The following is a 24,590-nucleotide window of genomic DNA, read 5'->3' as shown; positions in this document are numbered from 1 at the left end:
TTAGTTCTGGGAGTCCTGAGGTAGCACTGCTTTTCGTAGTCTCAGCTCACATAAACCTAAAGCTGCCATGAACCTCTGAGTGGTTTTGGCAAGCATGAAGGGGAGCAAACATACTTAAGTTTACAGTTGGCTAGTTGTATCCTCTGCCCTAGGCTTGTTTTTCACTAAGTCAAACATGGAAGAACAAAACAAAGGGCTATTGACAAGCCATGCTCTGCTGGTTTCTCATGCTGCTGTTTTGTTTTCTTTTTACTTCTTTTTTTCTCCATTAACAATTGTAGAAGGTACCTGTCCAGTTTCTCTGGCCAACTTGGAATGGTTTCCTTAGAGATGTTTCATTAATGAAACAACTGCTGTTCACATGCAGAGAATGTTTTACTGGTTTTAATATTTAGTTTAGTATTAACTATTTTACTGATTTTTATCTGTTATTTCTTCCCTCTGTAGGATTTCTCAAAGAAAGTAGCAAGTGTGCTCACCTGCTCAGTCTTGCTTCTGGCTCCACTGAGGTAGATGGGTTCACATTTCATGTAGCTGGCACACGCCATGACTGCCCTTCCAGTCACCCTGCCCAGCCATCCTTTCCTCTGGGTATTGTGTGTGAGTATGGAGTTTCATTAATAAATAACACTGGTCCAGGACATGGGGTGCTGCAGGGTTCACTGCTTTAATACAGACAAACCAGTTTACACATGGCTGAAGTCTGAGATCAGGGGTGCCCAACTTTTAGGCATGCTCTTTACAGGGCTGGGTTTACCTTTTGGCTCACACCTGCTGCTCCTGGCAGTGTACATGTCTGTGCCCTTCCCAGCTTACCGGAGGCCATGCTACCTTGCAGGGAGTTACGTTACCTAATGTAACTTGCTTTTTAGGTCAAGTGTTCCTGCAGCACAGAAGGATTGTTGCTTAGACAAGAAGTGCAACAGGCCTGTCCTGATCCCTTAGAGGCAAAGGGGAAGGCACATTGTACAGGGGTGCATTGGCTGCTGGAGACAAACAGGACTTCGGTGCTCAATCTAGCTACAGGGTGGTTTGGAGAGCTTGAGGGGAGCAGAGTGCCCCTTCCTGCCCTGTGCTTTGAGCAGTGCTAGTGAGAAGGCTCAAGTGCCCACTCTACATCATCTTCCTCCTCCTTCCTCCTGGTTTATCTGTTCTCAACACCACACTGCCTCACACAGGAAAGCCGGACTGGCGTGTGAAGCATAGGGACTTTGAAGGGCTGAGCAGTGAAAACTAAGAAAGGAGTCCAGAGTTTGGCTGTAAGATTTGTTTATATGTTTGCTCTTGCCTGGGGCAAAGCACAGTGTGGGAAGAGATGAATCTAAAAATAAGAAAGATGGGAGCTTATATGAAATAGGAATAACTAAAAAGAGGGTGATAGGGAAAGCAGCAGAAATAAATGGGACAGCAGCACCAGCTTGAAACAGAAGGTGTGGTGGGAAAACCAAGGTGAAAGCAATCACAAGTCCCCTCTTCCTACATCATCACAAGACTCACCTTGTGTTCACACAGAACACTGCCTGTTTCCTGTGGGGTTTTGTGTAGGTGTGGAGATCCATCCTCGGAGCTGCTTGCCACTTAGCTAGCTCTGCTTGAGGAAAGGGACAGTTGCCAGGAGAGAACTAGGGACAGATAAAAAACTAATACTGGGATGTAGCCATACTCGCAGCATCACAGCACCAGCAGAGGACAAGCTGAGCTCCCATAAGAGAAAATGAGATTGCCTTTCAGGAGATTGAAGAGATGTGCTGGTCTCCAGTATAAGCCAGAGGTTTGTCAAAGGGAAAGTACCAAATCAGCACTGTGACTTGGTGCTGGGGTTTTTTTTATCCTATTAAAGGCTCTAAACCCCATTTTAATAGTGGAAAAATATCTGCATTTTTTAATAGGCTTTTATCATCATAGGATGATGAAAGCTTTCAATGAACATCTGCTGCATCTGGGAAGGTTGGTGGGACTAACCTTCAGATTTCAGAGCCTGGGATGAGGAATCTGCTGACAGGGCTTTAAAATAAGTCACAGAAGAACAGACTGTCTTGTGAACCTGAAATAGACTGTCAAGGGGAAACACCCTTGCCTAGTGACTAGAAATGCTCAGGATAAAAAGCCTGATAATCATTGTGCAGCTGAGCAGCCCATTCAACACCTTTGTGGAAAGTTAAGCTGGAATGTCAGAAACTCGGGGGTCTTGGCTAACTAAATCTATATTTAATGATAGACCTATTGTATAGGTACATATTGTGGGCTGGTTTATGGTTATCAGGAGGCTGCTGTTCCCCTTTTGTGTAAGAATCTTACCCTGTATATATGAATGCATGTAAAATGTATCTGTAGCTATTTATATAAAATGAGGAGGAGGTTGAAACAGTGCTGTTATTTCTGAAAACTCTTCTAAAACAAATCATCTATGCTTCTGTCTAGATAGTGTGTATCTGTCTAATACACAATTTATTTCAAATTGTTTTTCAGAAATAGCTGTCATTCTAAAAACACTGCCTTCACTGGGGATGGAGCTGATGCCTTTTTTTGGAGTCACCATTTATCAGTGTTTTCAGTTACCATTTGGTTACGTGAGACAGGATGTTCAGTTTCTGAAAGTACATATATAAGGACAGAGAAGGAGAGGTACTTCAGTGGTGTAAGGAATTTTGTTATATACTTGGCAATATTTGTTTGAGTTTTCTACATAAACAATGTAGTAGGACTTGCTGTAACACTTTACACCTTCTGAAAGCTTCCTTTAAGTCAGGGATTTCCGTTAGGCTTGCCACCTTAGAAACAAAAATAAAAGAAAAAGTGTTTAGCTACCCTGGCTGGAGGTGATCTGCATATTTAGTTGGTGTAACATTGACCTAATGAAAAAAGACAATGTATCACATTTTTGTGACTTTTTTCCTTCTGAATTTTGAAGTTGAAAAAAAAAAATTAATCGTTGACATACAGGGCTAAAACCTATTAGTAAACAGTTTTGAAGAAAACTTCCCTTGCTTAAAGTCATGGTGTCCCCCCTCCCCCCAAGTCAGTTCTAGTTCAAATTGAGTGTTAGACACCACTGAATCAGGACCATTTTGACCAATTTACATGGAACTTCAATTCTACCTACAGCATTCACTCTCTTTTCAAGAGTGTAATGAACCAAAGGACAGAACAATGGAGAATCAGCTCCATTGTCAGTCTCATACAGTCAAACTAACTTTCTGCTTTCTTCTTAATGCTATGTGTAGGTTTGTTCATGTGGTGGGGTTTTTTTCAATTTAGGAACTATTTCTGTTCTCTGATGTGGATGTACATACAAAACTGTATGAAAAATACATAAAACTGATGTGTGTATGGACTGAAATAAGAAAATTCTTGCATTACAGGCAGATTAGAGGCCTCTCCTCAGCAGATCTTTTCTGGAGATGACTGAGCTTTGACATATGTTTAGAGAACCCACTAAATAGTAGGTAAGCAACTGACGATTTAGACTACTTGAAATTCTTGTGTAGTACTTAAGATATTTTTAATTAGATGGATTGTTATATAAAGCAATAATAAAGACAAGAGCCTGGCAGATTGGAGCATTTTCTAAGACTCAGGAATGACTTGGAATGAAGACTTATGCTTTATTCTTAGGTCTGCTACTGCCAAGAATTTAGGGATAGCTGTTATCCCTTGGTACAGAGAGTGGATTTGGTAAATCATGCTCATGCTGCCTTGAGCAAGGGTTCTTTGGGCTTTTGGGCTCCTAACAAAGTGTCTGTGTATCCAGCATGCACTTGCTTTGGAACAATGCTATGATATCTGCTTCCCTGATGTCAGGGACCCTAAAGCCTTTATTATCTGAAACTGTGGGTTTTCAAAGTGTACTGCTCCAAGAGAATGACAGAACACATGGGCTGTCCTGGGGCCAGGCCACATTCAACTCATGCATGATCTGCTGAGCCAGAAACACAGGTGCCTTGAAGAGTCACTGTCTTCCCTGCTGGCCCCATGGTGTGGGGGTAACAGGGGTAACAGAAGCTCCGAGAAACCAGATTTAAGCTACAATCGTCAGCACTTCCTCTCTCCTTGTTGCAGCATGTCCTAGTGAGCTCCAAGTGCTGCGTGGTCCCCTATTAAACTCTTGGGGCAGTCTGAGCTTCAGGGAGTCCTGTGGAAGCCTGTTGGAGTCCTTGTGGAGTCTATTGAGAGCCTGTTTGGCCAGTAGGAAGGAACCAGGCAATGAAACAAGAAAAGCTCTTTGGAACTTTTATTGGCTGGATGGTTGCACTCAAAGAATTGTGGTCAATGGCTCAATGTCCAAGTGGAGAACAGTGAGTGGTGTTCCTCAGGGGTGGTACAGGGACCGGTGCTGTTTAACATCTTTGTTGGTGACATGGACAATGGGATCGAGTACGCCCTCAGCAAGTTTGCTGATGACACCAAGCTGTGTGGTGGGATCAACACGCTGGAGGGAAGGGATGCCACCCAGAGGGACCTTAACAGGCATGAGAGGTGGGCCCATGCAAACCGCATGAAGTTCAACAGGGCCAAGTGCAGGGTCCTGCACGTGGGTCGGCACAATCCCAAGCAAGACTATAGGCTGGGCAGAGAATGGATTGAGAGCAGCCCTGAGGAGAAGAAAGACTTGGGGGTATTGATGGATGAGAAGCTCAACATGTGCTGGCAGTGTGCGCTTGCAGCCCAGAAAGCCAACCGTGTCCTGGGCTGCATCAAAAGAGATGTGACCAGCAGGTCGAGGGAGGTGATCCTGCCCCTCTACTCCGCTCTGGTGAGACCCCACCTGGAGTACTGCGTCCAGCTCTGGGGGCCCCAGTACAGGAGAGACATGGAGCTGTTGGAGCGAGTCCAGAGGAGGGCCACGAAGCTGATGAGAGGGCTGGAGCACCTCTCCTATGAGGACAGGCTGAGAGAGTTGGGGTTGTTCAGCCTGGAGAAGAGAAGGCTCTGGGGAGATCTAATTGCAGCCTTCCAGTACCTGAAGGGGCCTACAGGAAAGCTGGTGAGGGACTGTTTATGAGGGAGTGTAGTGACAGGACAAGGGGTAATGGGTTTAAGCTGAAGGAGGGTCGATTTAGATTAGATGTTAGAAAGAAATTCTTCACTGTGAGGGTGGTGAGGCACTGGAACAGGTTGCCCAAAGAGGTTGTGGAGGCCCCATCCCTGGAAGTGTTCAAGGCCAGGTTGGATGGGGCTTTGGGCAATGTGGTCTAGTGGAGGGTGTCCCTGCCTGTGGCACGGGGGTTGGAACTAGGTGGGCTTTGAGGTCCCTTCCAACCCAAACCATTCTGTGATCCGCAACATGTCTGTACTGAATTTTTATCTTAGGGGATCACAGTTTTCTTTGTTAGGAAAGATGTGTCAAGCTGTAATTACAGTTTTGGAATAGTGCAGCTTCAAGTCAGTGTGCTGATCTCTGTTAGACTGACTTTGACAGCTCTGCCAGTGTTCCCCAGCTCAGCAGCAGGCCCTTAGCATGTATCTCTGCATTCTGAATTGAAGAGTGTTGCTAGAGAACAGTTCATACAGCTACTGAATTCCAGTGCTCATTAATTCTTTGTGCGTTTGTATGCAAGAAGTAAGCCACTGCATTTACTTCATAAGCATTTGTAAGGCTTCATTTGCTTAGAGATGCTTTGGGTGAAAAATACTCTAGGTGCAAAATAACAGTAATAGAGGTCTATTGTACCAGAACTCATAGCAAAGGAATATTGTTATGACAAAATTCTTCAATTTTATTCCGCTAAACAATGGGTAACATAAGGCTATGAAGAAAAACACTGACTGACTTGAATTGAAAATGAGGGAATAATAAGCTCGTCTTAGCATTGATTACATAAATAAACATGGAGAAGAGGCTTATCTGCCTCTGGCAAATAGCTGAATGAATATTTCAAAATAAGACCTCTCTGCTCAGCAGAAAGTATCCTATTTACTTTGTAAGCTTGGTCTCTCCCTGAGGCTCATTGTCTGGTTTAGAAAGGAGAGACCATTATGTTTCTAGTCACCTGAGCTTAGCTGGGAAAGTGCATGACACTCACAAAGCAAGCACAGATTGAATTTCCAGCCTTGCATATCCCATCCCACATTCTCAGCTGTAAAAGGGATAAGGATTGTGACGATTGCTATAGAAACACTATTGGCATCTTTACTGTTACAGCCCTTGGCTGCTTTTCCTGTTAGTCACAAGCTGGTGACCACAGAGACTATCCCCCGTGTGAAAAGTAATTTGGTTTTGTAACTGAATATGGTGGTATTGAGATAATCTAGACTGAAAGGCCTAGAACCTGATGTCCTCTCTCCACAGAGTGGTTCCAGTCTGAACACTTTCAAAACTAGCCTTCCTTCTCAGAATTTACAGCCGTGTTTAATGGGTACCAGCAGAGGAGGCAAGAAGGGAGATCAATCTATACGATCTAGATCCTCGCTACGTGAATTACGGGCTATGAAAGTGCCCAGAGGGGTTTATGAAGCATAGAAAAGCTGAGCAATCAGTATCTCAGCTCATCCAGAGAGGGATGGTGTAGGGAAGTCAGTTCTGGGCCTTGAGTAAGGTCCAGACCTTCCAGTGAGGTCTAAAAGTACTGGCATGGATAGCTGGCCAAAAGTACTTCCTTCATGGTGGACAGTCTGCCAGGTGTTTTTACAACTCCCTGTTGCTACTCATCTACAAAAGGTATGGTCATACCACTGACATGGGAGTAGTACAGTTTTTTTTAGCCTATTATCAGTCCCTCGGCCACCAAATCCTGTGCATCATGGCTTGCTAAACAGAATTCTTCATGATTTCAGATGTAGATCATATAGTTTCAATGATTAGTAAGGATTCTCTCTCATCATTTAGATCTCTCATCTAAAGTCTTAGACTTTAGTCTTGAAGTCTAAATCATTCATTATCAGCATGCAACACACTCATCGCGTATGGGATCTACTGTTGTTTCAGTGGAAAACTTTTGATGACACAAGGACCATTTGTGGTTGTATAAGTAAGGAGAATTTTGCTTACACTCAGCTAAGCAGGTAAAGTTAGATAATCGTCTCTGCCATAATAATGGCTTTGTAGAGACCCTCGTGAAAGGACTGTGTGACAGTGCTTCCTCTGGGATGCAGAGGAGACCCAGGTAGTCACTGTGTTTCCTGAACACACATCCCTTCTTCCCCTAGCAAGGCTGAGCTTCACTAGCTATTTCAAGTGATGGAGTATGTCTGCAGGCATCTATTTAGGTGCTTGGATTTTTTTCTTGAAACCTGTTAACTTAAAATCTGTTCAACAAGTGTTTTCAGAATTAAGAACAAAAAGAGATTAAGCAGTTAAGGTTGTAATCTGTGAGTTTAAACTGCAGGAATATGTCTGTCAGCTAAGGTGAAAGTTAATAGGGCGTCCATTTTACACCAAAGAATCTGGCCTACAGTAAAAGGAGACATTCCTTTGCGTGTCTGGAATGGGTTTATAACTGGGTTACAGTTCTGTAATTCTAGCTGATTTGATCTGAGGCCAGGAAAGAGAGATGGAGCAGCTAACATAAAAATGCAGTCTCATGCAGTATTATTTCATTCTTGGCAGTTCTTTTGCCGCCTTGTCTTACCTAGCTGTATGCAAAGGATCACTGACTCCTCTCTGACTGTACCAACTTGCATTTGGAGACTTGGAAGGATAGCTCTGGCTGAAGGACGTATGAATCTTGTGTGATTGCGGTTGCCCGTACCACCCAGGAGCAGAAGCAGAAAGGCAGTCATTCATACAGTGCTGAATGAATCCACGGGAGAACTTGGCAGAGAAAAGGAGCTAAAGGTTAGTTGATCTGAACAATCTCACACTAACACACACTACCTTCCTGCTCTCCCCCCACCTCCATCAGATCTGAATCAGCTGCTCTTAAGTGTGGAAGCACTTTCCAGTAACCCAGTCAAGCAACAGGGAACAGAATTCCCATGGGAATAATCAGCTAAGGCAACAATGAGTTGGCCAGTTAAACCTACTGGGCCAAATTTTGCAAGTCCTTCATCTGAATTCTGCTAAATTTCTGCTGGCATCAAAGGCAATAATTTTGCTTGAGTAAAAGGATAGTGATTGCATGGTGCTGCTAGACTGAGTATTTCTGGATCTGTTTACCACTCGACTGCGAAAGCACCAGCAACACTTGTCTGCCACAGGAATGAGCAAGAAGCCGTGACTGGCGTTTGCCAAGTAAAAAAATCACACCAAGTGAATAGGCAGGAGGACTTCATTGTGCCCCAGAATCACAGCTGAACTGACAGATGATGATTACAGAAATAAATAGGACGCATGATTTGTCCATATGATCTACAGCTTAAAAAGAGGGTCTGGCAGCATTTTTAAGGATGTTAGGAGCCTTGGAAGATGTGTGGTTTTGCTCACGTTCACTGTACTCTAGAAAGCTGTCTCCAGGCTTGCTCCCTCCCCCTTCAATGCTGCCTGTGAGGACTGCTCTGTTGATAGCAAGAGCAAGCCCCAGCTGATAGCAGATCAGTGGGTGCAGCCAGACAGAAAGGGAGGCTTCATGAAGCCCTTAGAACCAGCCTTGCTTGCTGCAGCTGAAGTACAAGATAGGGCTTTTTTTGTTTATCATGAAACAGTGAAGGTAGATAGGGACTATGTCCATGGAAAACTTCATCTGAAATAGTAGAAGGGACAGGGGAAAAACTCACTACAGCATAAGGCTGCACAAACTGTGGTAATACTCTGCTCCAGGTGTCTTTATCTGGTGAGGGAGTGCTTAGACTACAGTAGAACAGACTTCCCCTCTCTCCTTTGATGCTGTTCTGTATATGAAGGGAGTTCATATTCCCCAGAGGATCTTAATTCATTTAGCAGCTTCTTCAAAGCTGTAAGGAAAAAATTGTAGGCTAGTTGATTTGTTAAATACATTCTTTTAATTGACTACTAAAATTGCAAGCTTCCTAGGTTTAAGGGTATCCTTTCTTCTTTGTTTACTGAGTTCTCTAAGGGATGAGCTAATTATATTATAGCAAGTTCAAAGCAGCTGTGTGTATGCCCTGGGCAGCTCTTAAACATTTGCTGAAAGGTATAACAGGTGGCTAGGTGGTAGGTGGTCATAAATAATCCTTTACTGTATTAAGCAAGAATTCAAACATGCAGCTGTGTCCTCTGTCTCCTCTCCCTGCTCTTGTATGAAGATGGTGTCTGTGTTTTTCATTGAGGGCAGTGCATGGAAAGGATCAGGACACTTGCACTGAACATTGAAGCAAGCAAGATAATTTCCCCAGTTATCTGAGTAAAAATGAGGTCTTGTTGGACCTTCCCCTAACCACCCTCATGCAACAATTGCTTTGTTCATTGTGACTTCCCTATTTGATGTATTTTCCTCTCTATTAGTTCCCTTTCGCCAGCTCACAACTTTGTCATATGTGTGAATGTCAAGTGGCTTTAAAAATGAATCAGAGCATTACTTCTGTCACCATCAGATATCTGATCACCTCCATCTCTGTACTTACCCTCTAAAATGCTCTCTGTAATTACTCGTTGTGGGCTAAGCTGGACTAATTTAGTAACAGATAAGTGTAAAGTGAATTACTGGAACTTACTCAGTTCCTCAGCCAGATTTCAGACCTCTTGCATCTCTTTCTTTAGTTGTAACAACTAATATGTTTAGTACCTCCTCCCACACCATATTAGCATCAATGCCAGGATTTGGGAGGGTTTGCAAGAGTACTCATTCCTCATTTGGTCTCAAATTAAGCGAGAACACAAACTTAACAAACCCAATTCATTTTCCAGGAAATTAATCTTTGTGATTTATTTAGCTTTCAAGCTTTTAAAGATATTCTTAAATTAAACATTATATATAAAATATATTCTAAAAAACATAATTTAAAAATTTAAATGTAAATCTATTTTAAAATTTAAATTTAGATATGAAATACAAATATACACAGTTGAAACAGTTCAACCTTTCAGGATTTTTGTGGGATTTAGTATTTGTATTCTCAACCCAATAGTTTGCCAAGGTGAACATGAATTTGCAAAATGTTTTGTTTTACCTGAGACTTCTTAATTTCAGCAAAGTCTCAACTGCCAAATGTCATCTTCAGCTGCATGAGCAGGATTTTTTGCTGGAATGAAGTAATATAATGCTGTGGCTTCAAGGAGCTGTTTTAGCTTATTCAGTGAGCATGAATTTTACTCAAAGGGCTCTGGAGGCTCAGAGACCTCAAATTCCTTCTTTCCATCTAACTAGTAATGGCCAGTACAAAAGATACATTCTCCTATTACGTGATGTATTTACAGCTGGATGGCTTTTAACCTCATATAGTAGTTAATTCCCAGAAAATACAAGCAGAGATATAGGGTTGAATGGAGCTCATGTTTGTTCAAAGACTTTCTTGCTGCCTAGTGAGTAGCAGTTTCAAGTAGTTCAAGGTGCAGGTGGCGAGTTTGCTGTTTTTTGCTACATTTGGTGCCATGTTTAGTCACCTGCTGTAGGTTTGCACTGTCACTTATGAGTGGGTTCACGAACGACTGTGTTTCTGAGAGTGCATTTGGGAGGGACTACATGTTTAGGAGTGGATAGAACTTTAGGAATGGTCTTAGGAATGGACATGGTCTTGAGAGTTGGTTTGGGAGAGATCGTGGCCCGGAGGATACATTTGGGGAAGCATCTGGGGCTGGGAGAGAGCGTGGGCTTGGGAGAGAACGGAGTTTTATGAATGCATTTGGAAGGTGATGTGGTCTTGGGAGGAGTATCAGGAGTGGGCATGGTCTTTGGAAAAAATGCAGTCCTTGATGTGCTTTTGGAGGTAGTCTTTGGACTGACTTTGCCTCAGGGTTTGGGAACTTACCTTGTTTTGTGTGTGTTAGGAATGGGGCTTGCAGCCCTGCTGGAAGGTCTTTTTTTTGACCTTTTGTCTGATATTTCCATGGCATCTTGTACCCACTGGAGGTCAGTCCTCACATAGATCTTGTGGTCTGCTGTAGTAAGGAACCTGCAGAAGAGAAGCAAAGCCAGGCAGCCATTACGCTTCTTGTTTCTAACCCAAGATTCACTGTAAATGTTACAAAGAGACCTTTTAAATTCATTTGTCATCACATGTTCCATACAAAACCAGACAGCAATACTGGCTGTTCACACATTGCACGTGCATATAATTATATATAGTAGAGTATATATGAGTATATTCATGCTGAATGTATGAACAAGTGGGTGTTGCTGCCTGCAACTGTGAACCACTCTGGGGAGTCTCATATACAGCAAATAGCTGGTGAACAGCTGGTGAAAGAGTTACTAAGCTAAGGCATAAAAGTACCTAGCAGAAAGCATCATCTGTGCTTAGCAAATAGGTATGTTTGTGGAGCAGCACTAAGTACCACTAGTGGGAAATCTCAAAACGTTCTCCAAGGGTAGATCAGTGTTTACATAGGATGAAAACTGTGCTCCTTTTTTCTCCAAATGTATAAACTGCAATGGTTTTATTTTGGGTGCCAGCTTCCAGTACTGTACAGCACCTATAAATTCTGTATGCACAGCAGCTCCAAAAATGAAAGTTAACTTGCCTTAAGGTAGGCTTCCTAAAATAGAAGCCACCCCCTCCTTCCCCTGGTATGCAGTTTTGGAAAGAATGAAGTGTAAGTGTCAAAAGGCCAACAGCTTTGTAGTGACTGCTAGTGAAGTGATAGTGATCCCAGTCATTATTCCTCTCTTCCCCATACAAGTGTGTTCTGCAGAGGGAAATACACTGAGGATTTGCCATGATGGAGATGACAGCCTACAAGTCTGGGCAGCTCTTACCAAGAAGCTCATAGTATCTATGAGCGTGTTCTCCACTCATGCTGCAGGAACCAGCCTTCGAAAAGAAATGAGGAAATGCCATGAGCACTAGGGTCCACATCTGTAATTCCATTTATCTCTCTTTTTTACCTCCTGTTACTCACTTTTCTGATCCTTTTTTGCCTTTTCTCTCTCTATCTGCTTCTCACGCCTTTGCCACTAGTATTCTTGCCTGTTGTTCCCTCTCCATTTCTTCTTTTCATGACAGGACCAGTCCATGTCCCCTCTTTTTATTCCTTGCAATTTTTCTCCCTTATAAAAGATATGGCTACCTGCTGTGCCTTTAACACTGGCTTTTTAGGGAAAAAAAAAAAAACAATCTCACCTTACAACCAACAGCAAATTCCTTGAAAAGTATCCTTACAACATGGTTTTTTGGTCTCTCTTTCACTTTGTTTTTGGCATGTTCTTTAGCATGTTAGTCAACAGAAGAACTATTAGCTACCTTGGTTACTCCTCTGAGCCTTGTCACCTCTGCATATCTCTTGTATTTAACAACAAAATAATCCCAGGGTATTTTTCCACAGACTCTCCTGCATGTGTCTCCCCACATGGAAATGTTTTATAGCAAATTATCCCTCCCAGAAAACAGAAGTACTTGGCTCTGGAAAAACTACTAATAATGCTGCAAACAAGGAAGATCAGATATAGAACTACTCTCCATGAAATCACTGAGAATAAGCAGCAGCAAAAACAGTGGCAGTAACCTCAGGGTGCGCATGGGTCACTTAATGAAAAAGTCAGAGGCATCCTTGGTTTTGGCTTTCCATTGTATTGTGAATGTGGGTTTGGTTTTTTTTTTGCTTTAATCTTTGCATTTTGGTGGGTTTGCATGAGGCTACATATGATCAGTTTGTACCTGTGATTTTTGCATTCACAATTCTATGCAAAAGTTTTTCTTCCTTTTGTGATTATGCATACCAGGTGAGAGCTTCAGCAGCAGGCATGGTCTGTGGATTCAAGGCTATATCACATCACTGCTGTAAATAATGGGCAAGAGTGGTCTTAAGGTCTTAACTGTATGAAGTCAGGAATAAGACTTCATTATATAAATCACTTGTACCCCTTTGTCTTGAATGCTGTTTTTGTTTCCACTATCCTCGTATCTATAACATACTTATCAGCAAGATAAGAACCCAACAAAATGGTAAGATACATTGTCAGAAGGCTGACATACTGATAAATGAGGCTCTTAAAAGATTAGACCTATATAGATTAGAGAAGGGCAAATAAGAGGTGAAATATAAGTGTGCACAGCAAAAAAGGAAAGACTGTATCTGAAAGTGACTTAGGAATTTTCATAAAATGTCATTAACCCATGCAGCTCATTGCCATAAGGCATCAGTGAGATTAAAAGACACACATATATATATATATATATATATGGCTTTGAGATTTCATAGTTACAGGAGAACAAATAAGAGATTTGTAGGGCACAGAAACTCTCCTTGCATTAAGGTGAAAGCCCACCACTAAGATGAATCTCCCATGTAGGCAAGTTATGATGTAGCTGCCTTCAACAGGATTTCTTGCTGATTTGATCGCATGAATTGACTGGCTGAGAATGAGTCCTCAACTCATCACACTGTGGGTGCAATGTGGCTGGAAATTCCTGCCTTCCTGTTGGCTTGCAAAATTGCGTCTCACTTTGCACACAGTAAAGATATCAAGCCGAAAGATGACCAGAATAGCTGTGGTGTGCAGTTTTGTTCATGGTGGCTTCTGTGTCAAGGCAGAGAAGAAAGTGATTAACACAAGCCTCCTTTCAGAGTTTATGTACTGTTGTTCACTTGTCAGGTCCTGGTTTTGCCAAAAAAGGCAGTGGAGTAGTGGGAAATGGGTACATAGGTAGAATTCTGTGTATGTATGTCTAATTCTGATGAAGTTCTCTGAATGAAGATTTATTTTAGCCTGTTTTAATTTAGCTACTTTTCTGCTGTACTGTGCTTCCTATGTTTTGAACATTGTACCTAAAGAGCCCCCCAGAAGCACAAAACAACACTCTCTGACCAACAGACCACTGACAAAGAGAACATGTGTCAAAGGAAAGCTAGTTTTGTTCCTGGAAACGGGAATGAGGTGCCCCAATCATAGTGGCTTTGTAAGCCAGCAGTTAGTCTCAATGGTATCTTTAGAAGCAGCTCTGGAAGGGGTACCACATGTTCCTTCTGTGGGGTGGAACTTGTCAAAAGTTTAATGCTTTCTCCTGACCTCCAGGGAGCCCAGGTTGATACCACAAAGTGCTCGGGCTGGCTGAGGTAAAGCGCAGAAGACACGCTCTCACCTGCAGAACATAACCATTGCCACAGGTCACCTTGTGAATTCCCCTTTTGAGTAGGAGCTCCAGTAGGCAGCCACAGGGAAGTTTGTGGGGCTTCAAAGCAAAACATATGTTTTAAAGAGTTTGCAAATATGTTCATATAATTCTAGACCATCAGCTGAAGTTCTGAGATATTTTAAATGTTTTTTTGAGATGGGGAAAAAAAACCACCTAGCTATAGTTCTACTAAAATCTTTAGCTGTAACCACAAAGCTTCTTCCAAGACTTTCTCTGCATGATAACGGTTTCTTATGGCTGTAGTTTTAAAGACTGAATTTAGACATTCTTGGAACTTTTATTCACTACAAGTAGTCACAATAGGGAGGGATCAACCAGTCTGAGTTTAAAAAGTAAAGTTCACCCTATCTGTTTTTTTCCAATTGGATATTTTTTCATTTAAAAAGTTAAATCTGAGCCCATAAAACATATGCCTTAGAGTAGGTTTTTTAGAATCATATTACTGATTTTATCCAGGAAGTAATTGCCACTTTACTTTTTTTTAGCATAATAAAAATCTAGAAATGGTCTGCAAAATTTTGCTGATTTAGTTGCTTAACTTGATCAGTATTGTTACAGCAGGTCCTGAGCAGACAAGGTATCCCTCATGAGAGATGCTTATGCTAGAAGGGCCTTAAATCAAACGTGAACTGGCCAGCACCTCATGAAAAGCACCCCAAGTTATAGTACCAGGTGAATAAGCAAATCATAGCATGGCAATTCCTGTTCAGGGTTTGTTTATAGTCAGGGTTAGGACAACCCTGGAGATAGGCTGGAGCCTTAACAGAGCCCCAGAGAGACACACTAGGCAATTATCACTTGATGTGTTTTGTGAGTCAATGTTGTCCTACTGGGGAGCACCAGGGTAACTCTCTAATGGTCTCAGAGCAGCGGGCAGGTAGGAGCTGGCACCATGGTGGACATTAGGCAGCAGACAGTAGGAAACAAGCAGGTATCTTCCCCACTGAGAAGCCTACAGAAGCCTCGTCTTGCACATGTACTCACATGCATGCACAAACACGTGGATGCATACAGATCTATGCGCCCTTACTGTCACTCTCTCCAACGCCAATCTTTCAGGGAGACTCCAGGTCCTAGTGCTTGCTCTTACAATAAACACTTCTTCACCTAACGGTTCTTCAGGAAACTGTAACCTCAGTGTGGAACTAAAAGTCTCCGAAACCCAGAGGGAACAAAAAAGTTATCAGATTTGTTTCAGGTTTCACTATTTCTAAATAGCTTTTGAGGCATTTTTTTCTTCAGTTTTTAAGGGCTTAATACAAGAAATATTCAATATGATGTTGTAATAATCAGTCCAAATCAAGTGACAGCCACTGTTCATTTTTGTGTGATCAAGTCATTAGTAGAGCAGGACATGAGCTTGTATTTTTGAAGTCCTTTTCTTGTGTCTTGTAACAGGACCAGCCTCTTTCTTTGCATAGCAAACATGTAATAATTTGGTCTAGACTCTCCTATTCTAAGCTACAGCCAGACAGGAAGGAAAAACAAAGCTTCCCCAGGAAAGGGCCTGCTGTGCAACCCCATTTTCTGTGGTCTCTTTAAAGGAACAGAGATGGGGCAATAAGGCCATGAACCAGCACACGCTCTGGAAATGTCTCAAATGAGCCTCACAAAGTTAGAAGGTTCATTTAAATTGCAATCCTTACTTGGTTTTGGGATAGTTATTTGCTGTTTCATGCAACAGGCTTCTCAGACTACCTCGAGATCAGGTGCTGGAAAGTGTGTTTATGGTTTGCTCCAGTCATTTTCTAGTTGGGGGTCTTTTATGGGCTGATGTATCCTACTTCTAATGACGGTGAAATTATTAGCAGAAGAGGGTTTTTTGCAGTACTTCCTTTCCTGTTGGCAATGTAGAAACACGGACGCAGATTGTACAAATATGAAAATGCTAGGTTTTGTCAGTATTAACCTCCTGGTTCAGTTGTTTTAATATTTTCTAGGCTAGAGGGTGAGAAGGATCAGGTAAAATAGGTTTTCTTGTGTACTTTGGCATTAGCTCTTTATTGCATGATTTCCCCTCTCTCTGCTGCCTTTAACTGTCAGCTGAAATGGGGGGAAGGTAAATCATGACATGATAGCAGGATATTTTTTTAAATCTTCTGGACAGCCTCTGTAGTTGTTGTCCTGGCAGGTCTGTTCCCTTCTTCTCAGATCTCCTAACCAAAATTCGAGTTAGCGTGGGGTAGGAAACGGCAGACAGAAATAGCTCTCAGTAAGTGCACAGGCATCGCGGTAGGCAGTAAGGGGGGGAGTCAGAAGGGTGCCCTCAGAGCAGGTCAGGTATTGCTGCAGGAAGGGCCTTAGGCAGACCTAGAGAGCGGATGGGCTCCCTGGGGCGTGCAGCAGTGGTGGCGCTGATCATAGAGCGCACTGTGTACAGTTTTATCATGCTGTCCAACTCAAATGCCCAGCTAAAATTCATATTCTGAATTACACTGACAACCGCTTGCAGTGTAGTAATTTCAGATGTTTTCAGTTTGTTGATGCCTAAAAATTTGCTTGTGGAAGAGTACAGCTTGGGGCTTCCAGGTTTACAGTGCATCTTTTAAGGTCCTGTTTCCCCAAGGTGATGAGAAAGTTACCCTAGTGTACATGCCACAGAGCAGAGAGGATAACTCAAGGGAGCAAGTGAGCTGCTAAAAGGCTATGACTTATTAAGGACTTAAAGGCAGCTACCTCAAACCACTTTCTCCTGAAACAACTCCCTGTCACTCCTTTCCTGTTTGTTACCCCCCCTACCTTTCCCCTCACTTTCTCCTGTACTGGCTTCCCATAAAATTTGAATTATGGTCTTCTGTTTCAAACCCCAATAATTTGGGTTAAGTAATCAATTAATTTTCAATTTAAAATATAAGATTTAGCTTTCCAAAATCCATGTGGTGCATTGTTGCACAGGGATGAGAGAAGAAAATATTTGTATTTGCTGAATTAATATGCCTTACTTATCATGTCATGTACCAATATTTGGCAAAATAGCATCACTGATGCATTAATACTTGTACACAGATACCTGGTCCTCCTCCCTCTTCTTCCCATGTAGGGTCTTGAGCAATCTGTTAAAATAGGTGGTCAGCTGATGAAAACCTCCAGTGTGAAGCAAAGCACAAATGATAGAAGGCATGCAAAAAACTCATCAAGGAATATCCCAGCTCATCACTGGGGGCTAGGGATTGAATGTTGTAGTGACAGTGTCTGGGAAAGTTGATTGCAATTGTAAACCCTTAGCTTCATAGTTCCTTAATTATAAATATGTAGTGAAAAGAATACAGCTGCAGCAACATGAAGTCATTGTCCAGGAAGTATACTTTTTTTAATGCAAAAAGCCAGCATCTGCAAAGGGGTAGGTAGTTGTCCTGCCAGCCTCTGCTGAAGTTAATGAAGCTGTGAATACTTACACAGGTCAAGGGTTTGCCCACTGTGCTCTCTGCTGTCTTTCCCTTGTGCTAAAGATGTGAACACAGTGCATCTCTTCAGACCCTTTGGAAACTGTGTGAACGGTGTGTGACAGAAGAGAAATGGTTGACTTGTTCAAATATTGTTGCTCCCTGCTCTGCTATGTGTATTTGGAGGGTTCTTTCTGGCAAAGTGGTACACACATCTTACAAAAGGAGTCAAAGGAAATCAGCGTTCATATTACAGGCTGCAATCTAGCAGAGGATGAGCAGGAAGGGAAGCAGTCACCGTGAGCTCCCTGCCTTCCTTGGAGAAGAAATTGTGGGCAGCCAGGTGCAGGGAGGACATCAGTGCAACCACAGCCCCAGACCTTCAAGTGTACCTTGGAGCCTAACTTCCTGTTTTTCTAAGCGGGATGTTTCCTAAGGATGTTGGAGAGACCAAGACTGTGGTTCTTACTTGCCTCCAACACAACAGCAGCACTCTAGTTCTTCATTTTGCACTTTCCTTTTGTGTCTGTGTGTGAACAAAAGGTTTAATCATGTTTTCCATTCTTTCTAAAGCATTTTGAGAGCCTCAGGGGAAAAGTGCTAGGTAGGCAGGAGCAGTGCCATTACAGATAAGCTTCCAGATTATACACAGCTGGAGATCACAAAAGTAGCACACAACTGGGACCACAGCAAGAACTGGGGTGAGGAATGGTCAGGGAAGGACAGGGAAGTCCCTGGGGTTTACTGGCTGAGTAGGAAGAGATGTTGAGAGCGCTGATCACCTGTAGTAATTAACTCCCAAGAAGTGCACAAGGATCATTACAGATCTTGCAAGGTCTAACAAACAAGATGTAATTATTAAGTAGGATGATTCACTCTTAAAAATTATTATTAATCATGCTATGAACTGTGATGAGGATGAGCAGATATAAAATATTAATTGCTATGTGATGGTTAATTAATATATCCTCAGGTTATGATAGTCCTAATTAAAAAAATATATTCATTTCAGCAAGATTAATTCCAGGATAAGATACTACTGAGTATGAGCAAAGGTATTAAAATTCTGCCTGCCAAAAGCATGTTAGTTCTGGTCCTGGATGAATTTGATCAGTGGAAGCTGATGGTATTCATCTGAGAGAGCTTACCATAAAAATACTTTTATAGGTGACCTGGTTTTGTAGCCTGCTGATAGTCTGATGATGCTGAAGGGAACAGAAGTGTTTCTGTTGTCTATAATATGAGGGACTGGGGCCTTGAGATGGGTGGTTCAAAATGAATGAACATCAATTTATATATTGCTGTACTCCAGAAACATCTCAACATTTCTTTCTACCTGTAAAGCTCTCCTTACCAAGTTTGTAGGAATGACTGGTTTTTTTCTAGTATAGTTGATATCAAGAGCCTCAGTAAGAAAGCATCGGTCTGTATAATGGAGGCTCAGGAGCCTGTCTTGGCTTGGTTCTGTAGTGTGACATGTACAGTCATCCTTCTCTTCCCTGTCCAAGCAGTAGCACTGCTTTAAAACTTGAACTGGACAGTGAAATCTAAATGTATTTCCCTACACAGGACTGAGCTATGACAAAATGTGGGCCACTGGAGACAAATTCCGTCTGCAGACTTGACCCAGAGCAGGGAACTGTGAAGACTGGCTTTTAGAGTAACATCATCTTATTTCTATAGTGTAGTTTGGAAGTGCTGTAGCACTAAGAGGTTATTTGCGATGAAACTCTGTATTTTAGCAGCAGTGCAGGCTACATACATGCGGTAGTATGAGAGCAAGTTTATTCCTGCAGCCCCTTGGCCTATACCTTTCCTCTGTCCCTCAAGCTGCTTAAATGCCATTTTCCTCTCTTCCCAGAGTTCTTCCATGTCTGCTTCTGGTAATGTAAGGATCATTCTAGGGTTGTATGAACTCTGACTTTTAAGTACCTGAACTTTTGAAGAGGTATTGTCTGAAATACAGGCTTTACACCTGAAATGTGGTGTAGAAAGCTCAGAATCAGATTGTTTTTGAACAATCTGAGTCATGAGTTGGCAGTAGTGTTAGCTCTAGCTGCCCGAAAGTTCTCAGATCTGTGCTGTCATCTTGGTACCCGTTTCAGCAGTCTCCATCTGCATTACATACAAACAGACAAACATACCGTTTGATTCTAGGCTTATAGTAAATTTATTAAAATTCAAAACCTTCCATTAGTAGAATTTATCAATTTTAAAAATATAAGACATTTACATATACATAGTTCTTTAGGACAGGGAGTTCCTATGAGTTTGTGAAATACAGATTCCAGACATGGTTTGTTCTTTCTCATTCAGAGAAAAGCAAAGAAAAAAGTAAAACAGTTGTTTCAGATTTGTCTCACATAAGGGTGAAACTGAAGTAACTTCACAGAAGTCAATAGGTAGGATAAGTCTTCCCTGGTACAAGGCTGAACAGGGTTACATTCATAGTTACCCTGAATTATTCCAGGTCATCCCTTGGTGAGAGTATCCATACATCATTGTGGACTGAGCTAATAATGCAATACTGTGTATAAAAATAGAAGGCCTAAGGATCATCTTCTGAATATTGCACTGATGAGGTGATAGCCTGAAGCATGAGATTAGTTTACTTATAGATTATATAGGCATGAGTAACCATTAAATTATACAGCACCTTCTCAAACCCAGTACTCAATGCAGAATATTCTGACCTCCATTGAGATGGAGGTCCACACTCATCCAGTTCTGTGGGAGGTCATCCTCTTTCCTACAGTATGTTAAACTATCTGCCATTCACCTTTAAATACTGTACTGGTCAGGACAGAAAGGATGAGATCTCTACATTCAGTTGTAAATAAATATTTCAAGCCTTTCAGAAAATAAACAGAGTCCAGCTATAAAGTGAAGAAATCAGCAGACGTTCAACTAGTGATGAACAGATTCTGGTGAGTTCATGTTTGTTCATAAATTTTATTGCCAAATAATAAGTAGGAATTAAAAGCAGATACTAAGGTTTTCTTCCTTGTTAGGTGCAGCACTGATGATGATTCTGTTTAGTTGGCCTTACGTGTTTGTCTAAGAGATTTGCCTTTGGTGGTACGTTTCTGGTCTATTTTCTTTATAGCAAGCTGTACCCATTTCTGATTAGGGCTTACGCAGGTCTTGATACCTCTTGTGTCAATAAACCTATAGGAAGAAAGAAAGCAAACCAGGCAGCCATTAAATTCCAGTCTCCAAACACAGGTTTACTGTTCTTGGGTTTTATGCAGAACACAAGGAACAATGTGGTAAAACCATATCACATTCTGGAGTTTGTAGTTGTTAGTTGGAATAACAACAACAACACTAGTTTCTTATTTATGGCATAAGTATTTATGTACCATACGTGGTCATGTGCATATATACTGACACTTAAAAAAAGGAATATACCTGGTATTCTGAGATTTTATAAGAAATCATGATGCACATTTACCTCCCAAGAGCAGATCCCAGATTTGATAAAAATGCATGCTTGTGAGATCAAAAGACCAAATACAGCTCCTAGCAGGAGTCAGAGTTACCCCAAACTTTTCCACATGATCTTTCCCCTTGGTTCAATTCAGTGCACTGGGCTTCTGACTGCTCCACCCTGACCCCTTGCTGAGATTTTTCCTCACTTTCTGGGCACAAAAGATCTGGTTGCTCAGTGAGATTTCTGCCAGCGTCTGTGAGCAGCACAAATCTCCCAGCTCTCTGAGGCCCACCCCTCTCCCCTCATTTCCTCAGCTGCCAGGTGACAGTTTCATGGGGGAACTGGAAGGGTGACCTGAACTAGCCAAATTATTTAGTGAATTGGGCCATGAAGTGTCTTCTGATGCCCTTTCCCTTTTTGATGGTAGCATGTTTGGATAGATGAGTCTGAAAGTGAACTGTGCACCGGATACTAACATGATGGCCTTTGTTGGAAATTCTTGCTTTTCATAGTTGACAAGATTTCGGATGTTCAGTCTCTGCGTAGACAGCTCTACACAACTGGATTTGTGCATGGACTGACTTACGATGCTCCCTAGAAGGGGAAAAACAGGTAAATGACAAAGGCAGTCAATACTATATTCATATTTAGCCATAATTACATACTAAATTATGAATTCCAGCAGATTTCTAGTTGTGGTTAGAACATGAGTGTCTCAGGATATACAGCCACAATACCAGTGATACAAGAGAGCTTAAGATATTTTTTGTGATGCATCCTACCATCTCTAAAGTGTTATTGCTATTTCAATTAATATACTAACCTTCACCTGTTCTCCTGAACAATTGTATAATTATTCTGCTCCTAGGGAATTGCTGCTTCCATAGAGAAAAGGTATTTGGCATCATTTATAATTAAGTCTGTATCATCTGCACATAAGCGTCCATATGGAGCTTAGAACCGGCACCTTTACTGGGTGGATTTCCAAATGTCAACTGAATGTGGATCAGTAATTCCCTTTACTTTCCCAGTGAAGGAAAGGAAAGCAAGGCTACTTGTCTCACACTGGACATCTAGAACTAGCATTAAAAAAACAATTGTTGAAAGAAAGGGAGCTATATCTGCCAGAAGACTAAGTATTTGTGCACTCTTCCTATAAGTCTTGTTTGATAGGCAATGGAGTGCTATGTAATCCTCTCTTTCCTCCAACATTTTCATACATTTCAGGGAAATGCACTGGTGATTAATAAAGAGGATCACGATATTGGTTTAAAATTCTTTGGGCAGTTGTTACCTTACATGATGATAACTAAAAACAGGAGCTCGTTCAAGTGAGATGGAGTACATGTATACATTACTGGAAGCCTCGGCTTGCTAGTTTCTGGTTTTCTCCCACCCGTCAAAGACAAGTTTGGGAAGGCATGAGGGGGACAAACAGAACACTGCTGTATTCTGAGGTTTCTTTTTAAAGAATCTATAGAGAAACTGGCTTGAGAAAAGTCCAAGTGCTGTTCAGGTACAACTTGCTAAATATAAAACCTGCTTCACATAATCTCATCATCCGTGAGCTTCTGTTTGTTTGAAATAATTGGCATAGCTGAGGCAAACATGCATCAACCTTTGGAGAAGCTGTAGCATAGCCAGTGCACAGGTACTGGCAGAATAGCTAATTCTTGAGATTTTGTTTGCCTGAAGGAATATCTCTTCTAATCTTGCTTTAGTCACAAGTTAACACGATATATTTTTTGATGATTTATTACGAATATGTATCTTACTGCCTTACTCAGATTGATTTTCAAAATATGGTGGTAAAGAGCTCAAAGATAGTCAAGCAATCCTTACTAGTCCTGGAAATATTTTCTCTACTACTAAACTATTTCTAGGGAATGCATGCAGGGAATACAAGCAGAGCCCCTCTAAGCCTTGGAACAAACCCAAACTGCTCTGCACCTATAACTACACTTTTTATGGGTTTGTTTTGTTTTGGGTTTTTTTGTTTGTTTTTTAATCATTCTTCTTTCTAATCCTTTTTCTATCCCTTGCACACCACCTCAGTGTGCTTTTTCAGACTTGGTGATATTTTTGACAAATTATACAACCTGGAGAATGACATTACGAACTGGCAGTCTGTGATATGAAGCCACATGTTGCTGAGGTGAACAGCAGTAGCGTTAATCAACATATGAGAATGTAGTTTAATTTAGCTCTAGGGGCACTAGGTCAACATAATGTGTAGCTACATAATCTGGTGAATGTTTAGCAGGTCTCAGTTTGGTTTTGGTGTGGTTTTGCGAAGATGCCTTTTCTGTGTGCTTCTCTCTGCATATTTTTGTGGGTTTGCATATGGCTTGCGTATGAGCGTTTTCTGTGATTTTTATGCGCTTGTTTGCGTGAATCTGATTGTGTATAAGATGGCATGTGCTTATGCATGTATGTTCATGTTTTCACATGGTACACATAGCCTAATCCAAAAGTCACAGACCTAAACATCACTGTACAAAAACTTATTTAAGGCATGGCTAATAAACATGGCTCATCTCGGTGCTCATAAATGGTCTCAAATAAAATGTTAAATTGTATGAAATCAGGAAGAGAGAGAAGACATTGTGTAAATCCATTGCTGTCCCTTGCAGATTTTGTTCATAGTTTGCCTAACTGTACCAAAATATTTGGCTAGAAATTAGCAACTAGGCAGTATGCGATACAGAACCAGAAGAACTTTTTAAAATAGAGATGTTAAAGGGATTAAGGCTATATAGTTAAAGACAAATACAAATAACATAAAAAATACATTTAAAAGTAGTATATCTAATAAAGAAAAAAGTACATCTTATTAAAGAAATATTTTTCATAAAATGTTATTAACATACAGAACTTGTTGCTATATGGCATCAATGAGATTAAAAGACATTATGTCTTTGAGATGTCATGATTTTAAGAGAGAGGATAATGCACAGAAACCCTTTCAGTGTTCTAAGGCACAGAAACTCTTCTTGCATTAATGCAGAAGCCAACCACTAATTGACAGGACATCAGATGAAATCTCTTGTAAAGCTGCCTTTCTTGCGATTCTGATCTGGATTTCTCGCGAGTTTTATCTTATGAATCAGCTCTGGCTGAGAATGAATCCTGCTCATCAGACCACTAGTGCAATGTGGAGCAATTCCTGTCGTCTTCTTGGGTTGTAAACTTACCTTTCACCGTGTGCACAGTGAAGATGCCAAGCCAGAAGATGACGAGGATTGCTGCCGGTTGGAGTTTCATTGCTGGTGGCTTCTTTGCCAAGGCAGAGAAAAAAGTGGCTATTGTCGGCCCCCTCTCACAGAGTTTATATATCGTCATTCAGTGGTCAGTTCTTGTGTTCACTTTTGGGGCGTCATGGTGGGGCTGACTATAAGTGGAAAAAATTGAGTGGCAGTACTGTTTCTGGTGACAAGAGAACCACCTTCTTTCCCCCACCCGTCCTTCACTAGCCCCCCTGTGAAGGCTCTTCCTGCTCAAACCCTGCTGTGGTTGCACTTGCTTCTCTGTCGTGAGTAGGGGTTGTTTCAAGCTGCAAAAAGTGAGAGCTCTTGTTCTGTAGTGGAAACCTTTAATAAATGTTCCTGTCCTTTGACACCTCGATTTAGAGAGCTGTAGCTAAGCTG

The 24,590-nt window shown here is 41.6% G+C and overlaps 1 protein-coding gene across 1 annotated transcript; it reads right to left on the bottom strand.

Annotated features, from left to right (window-relative positions):
* Positions 1–19,672: 19,672 nt before the first annotated feature.
* Positions 19,673–24,313, bottom strand: LOC129210533 (cytokine SCM-1 beta-like). The gene is made up of 3 exons (XM_054836334.1): positions 24,138–24,313; positions 21,420–21,537; positions 19,673–20,678 (listed from the first exon to the last, which is right to left on the bottom strand). The coding sequence occupies exons 1-3, from the start codon at positions 24,283–24,285 to the stop codon at positions 20,546–20,548; spliced, it is 399 nt and encodes a 132-aa protein (XP_054692309.1). The 5' UTR covers positions 24,286–24,313; the 3' UTR covers positions 19,673–20,545.
* Positions 24,314–24,590: the final 277 nt, after the last annotated feature.

This window comes from Grus americana, chromosome 1 (genome assembly GCF_028858705.1).
Source record: "Grus americana isolate bGruAme1 chromosome 1, bGruAme1.mat, whole genome shotgun sequence".
Classification (NCBI taxonomy): domain Eukaryota; kingdom Metazoa; phylum Chordata; class Aves; order Gruiformes; family Gruidae; genus Grus; species Grus americana.
This window is presented reverse-complemented; position numbering and strand designations above follow the sequence as displayed.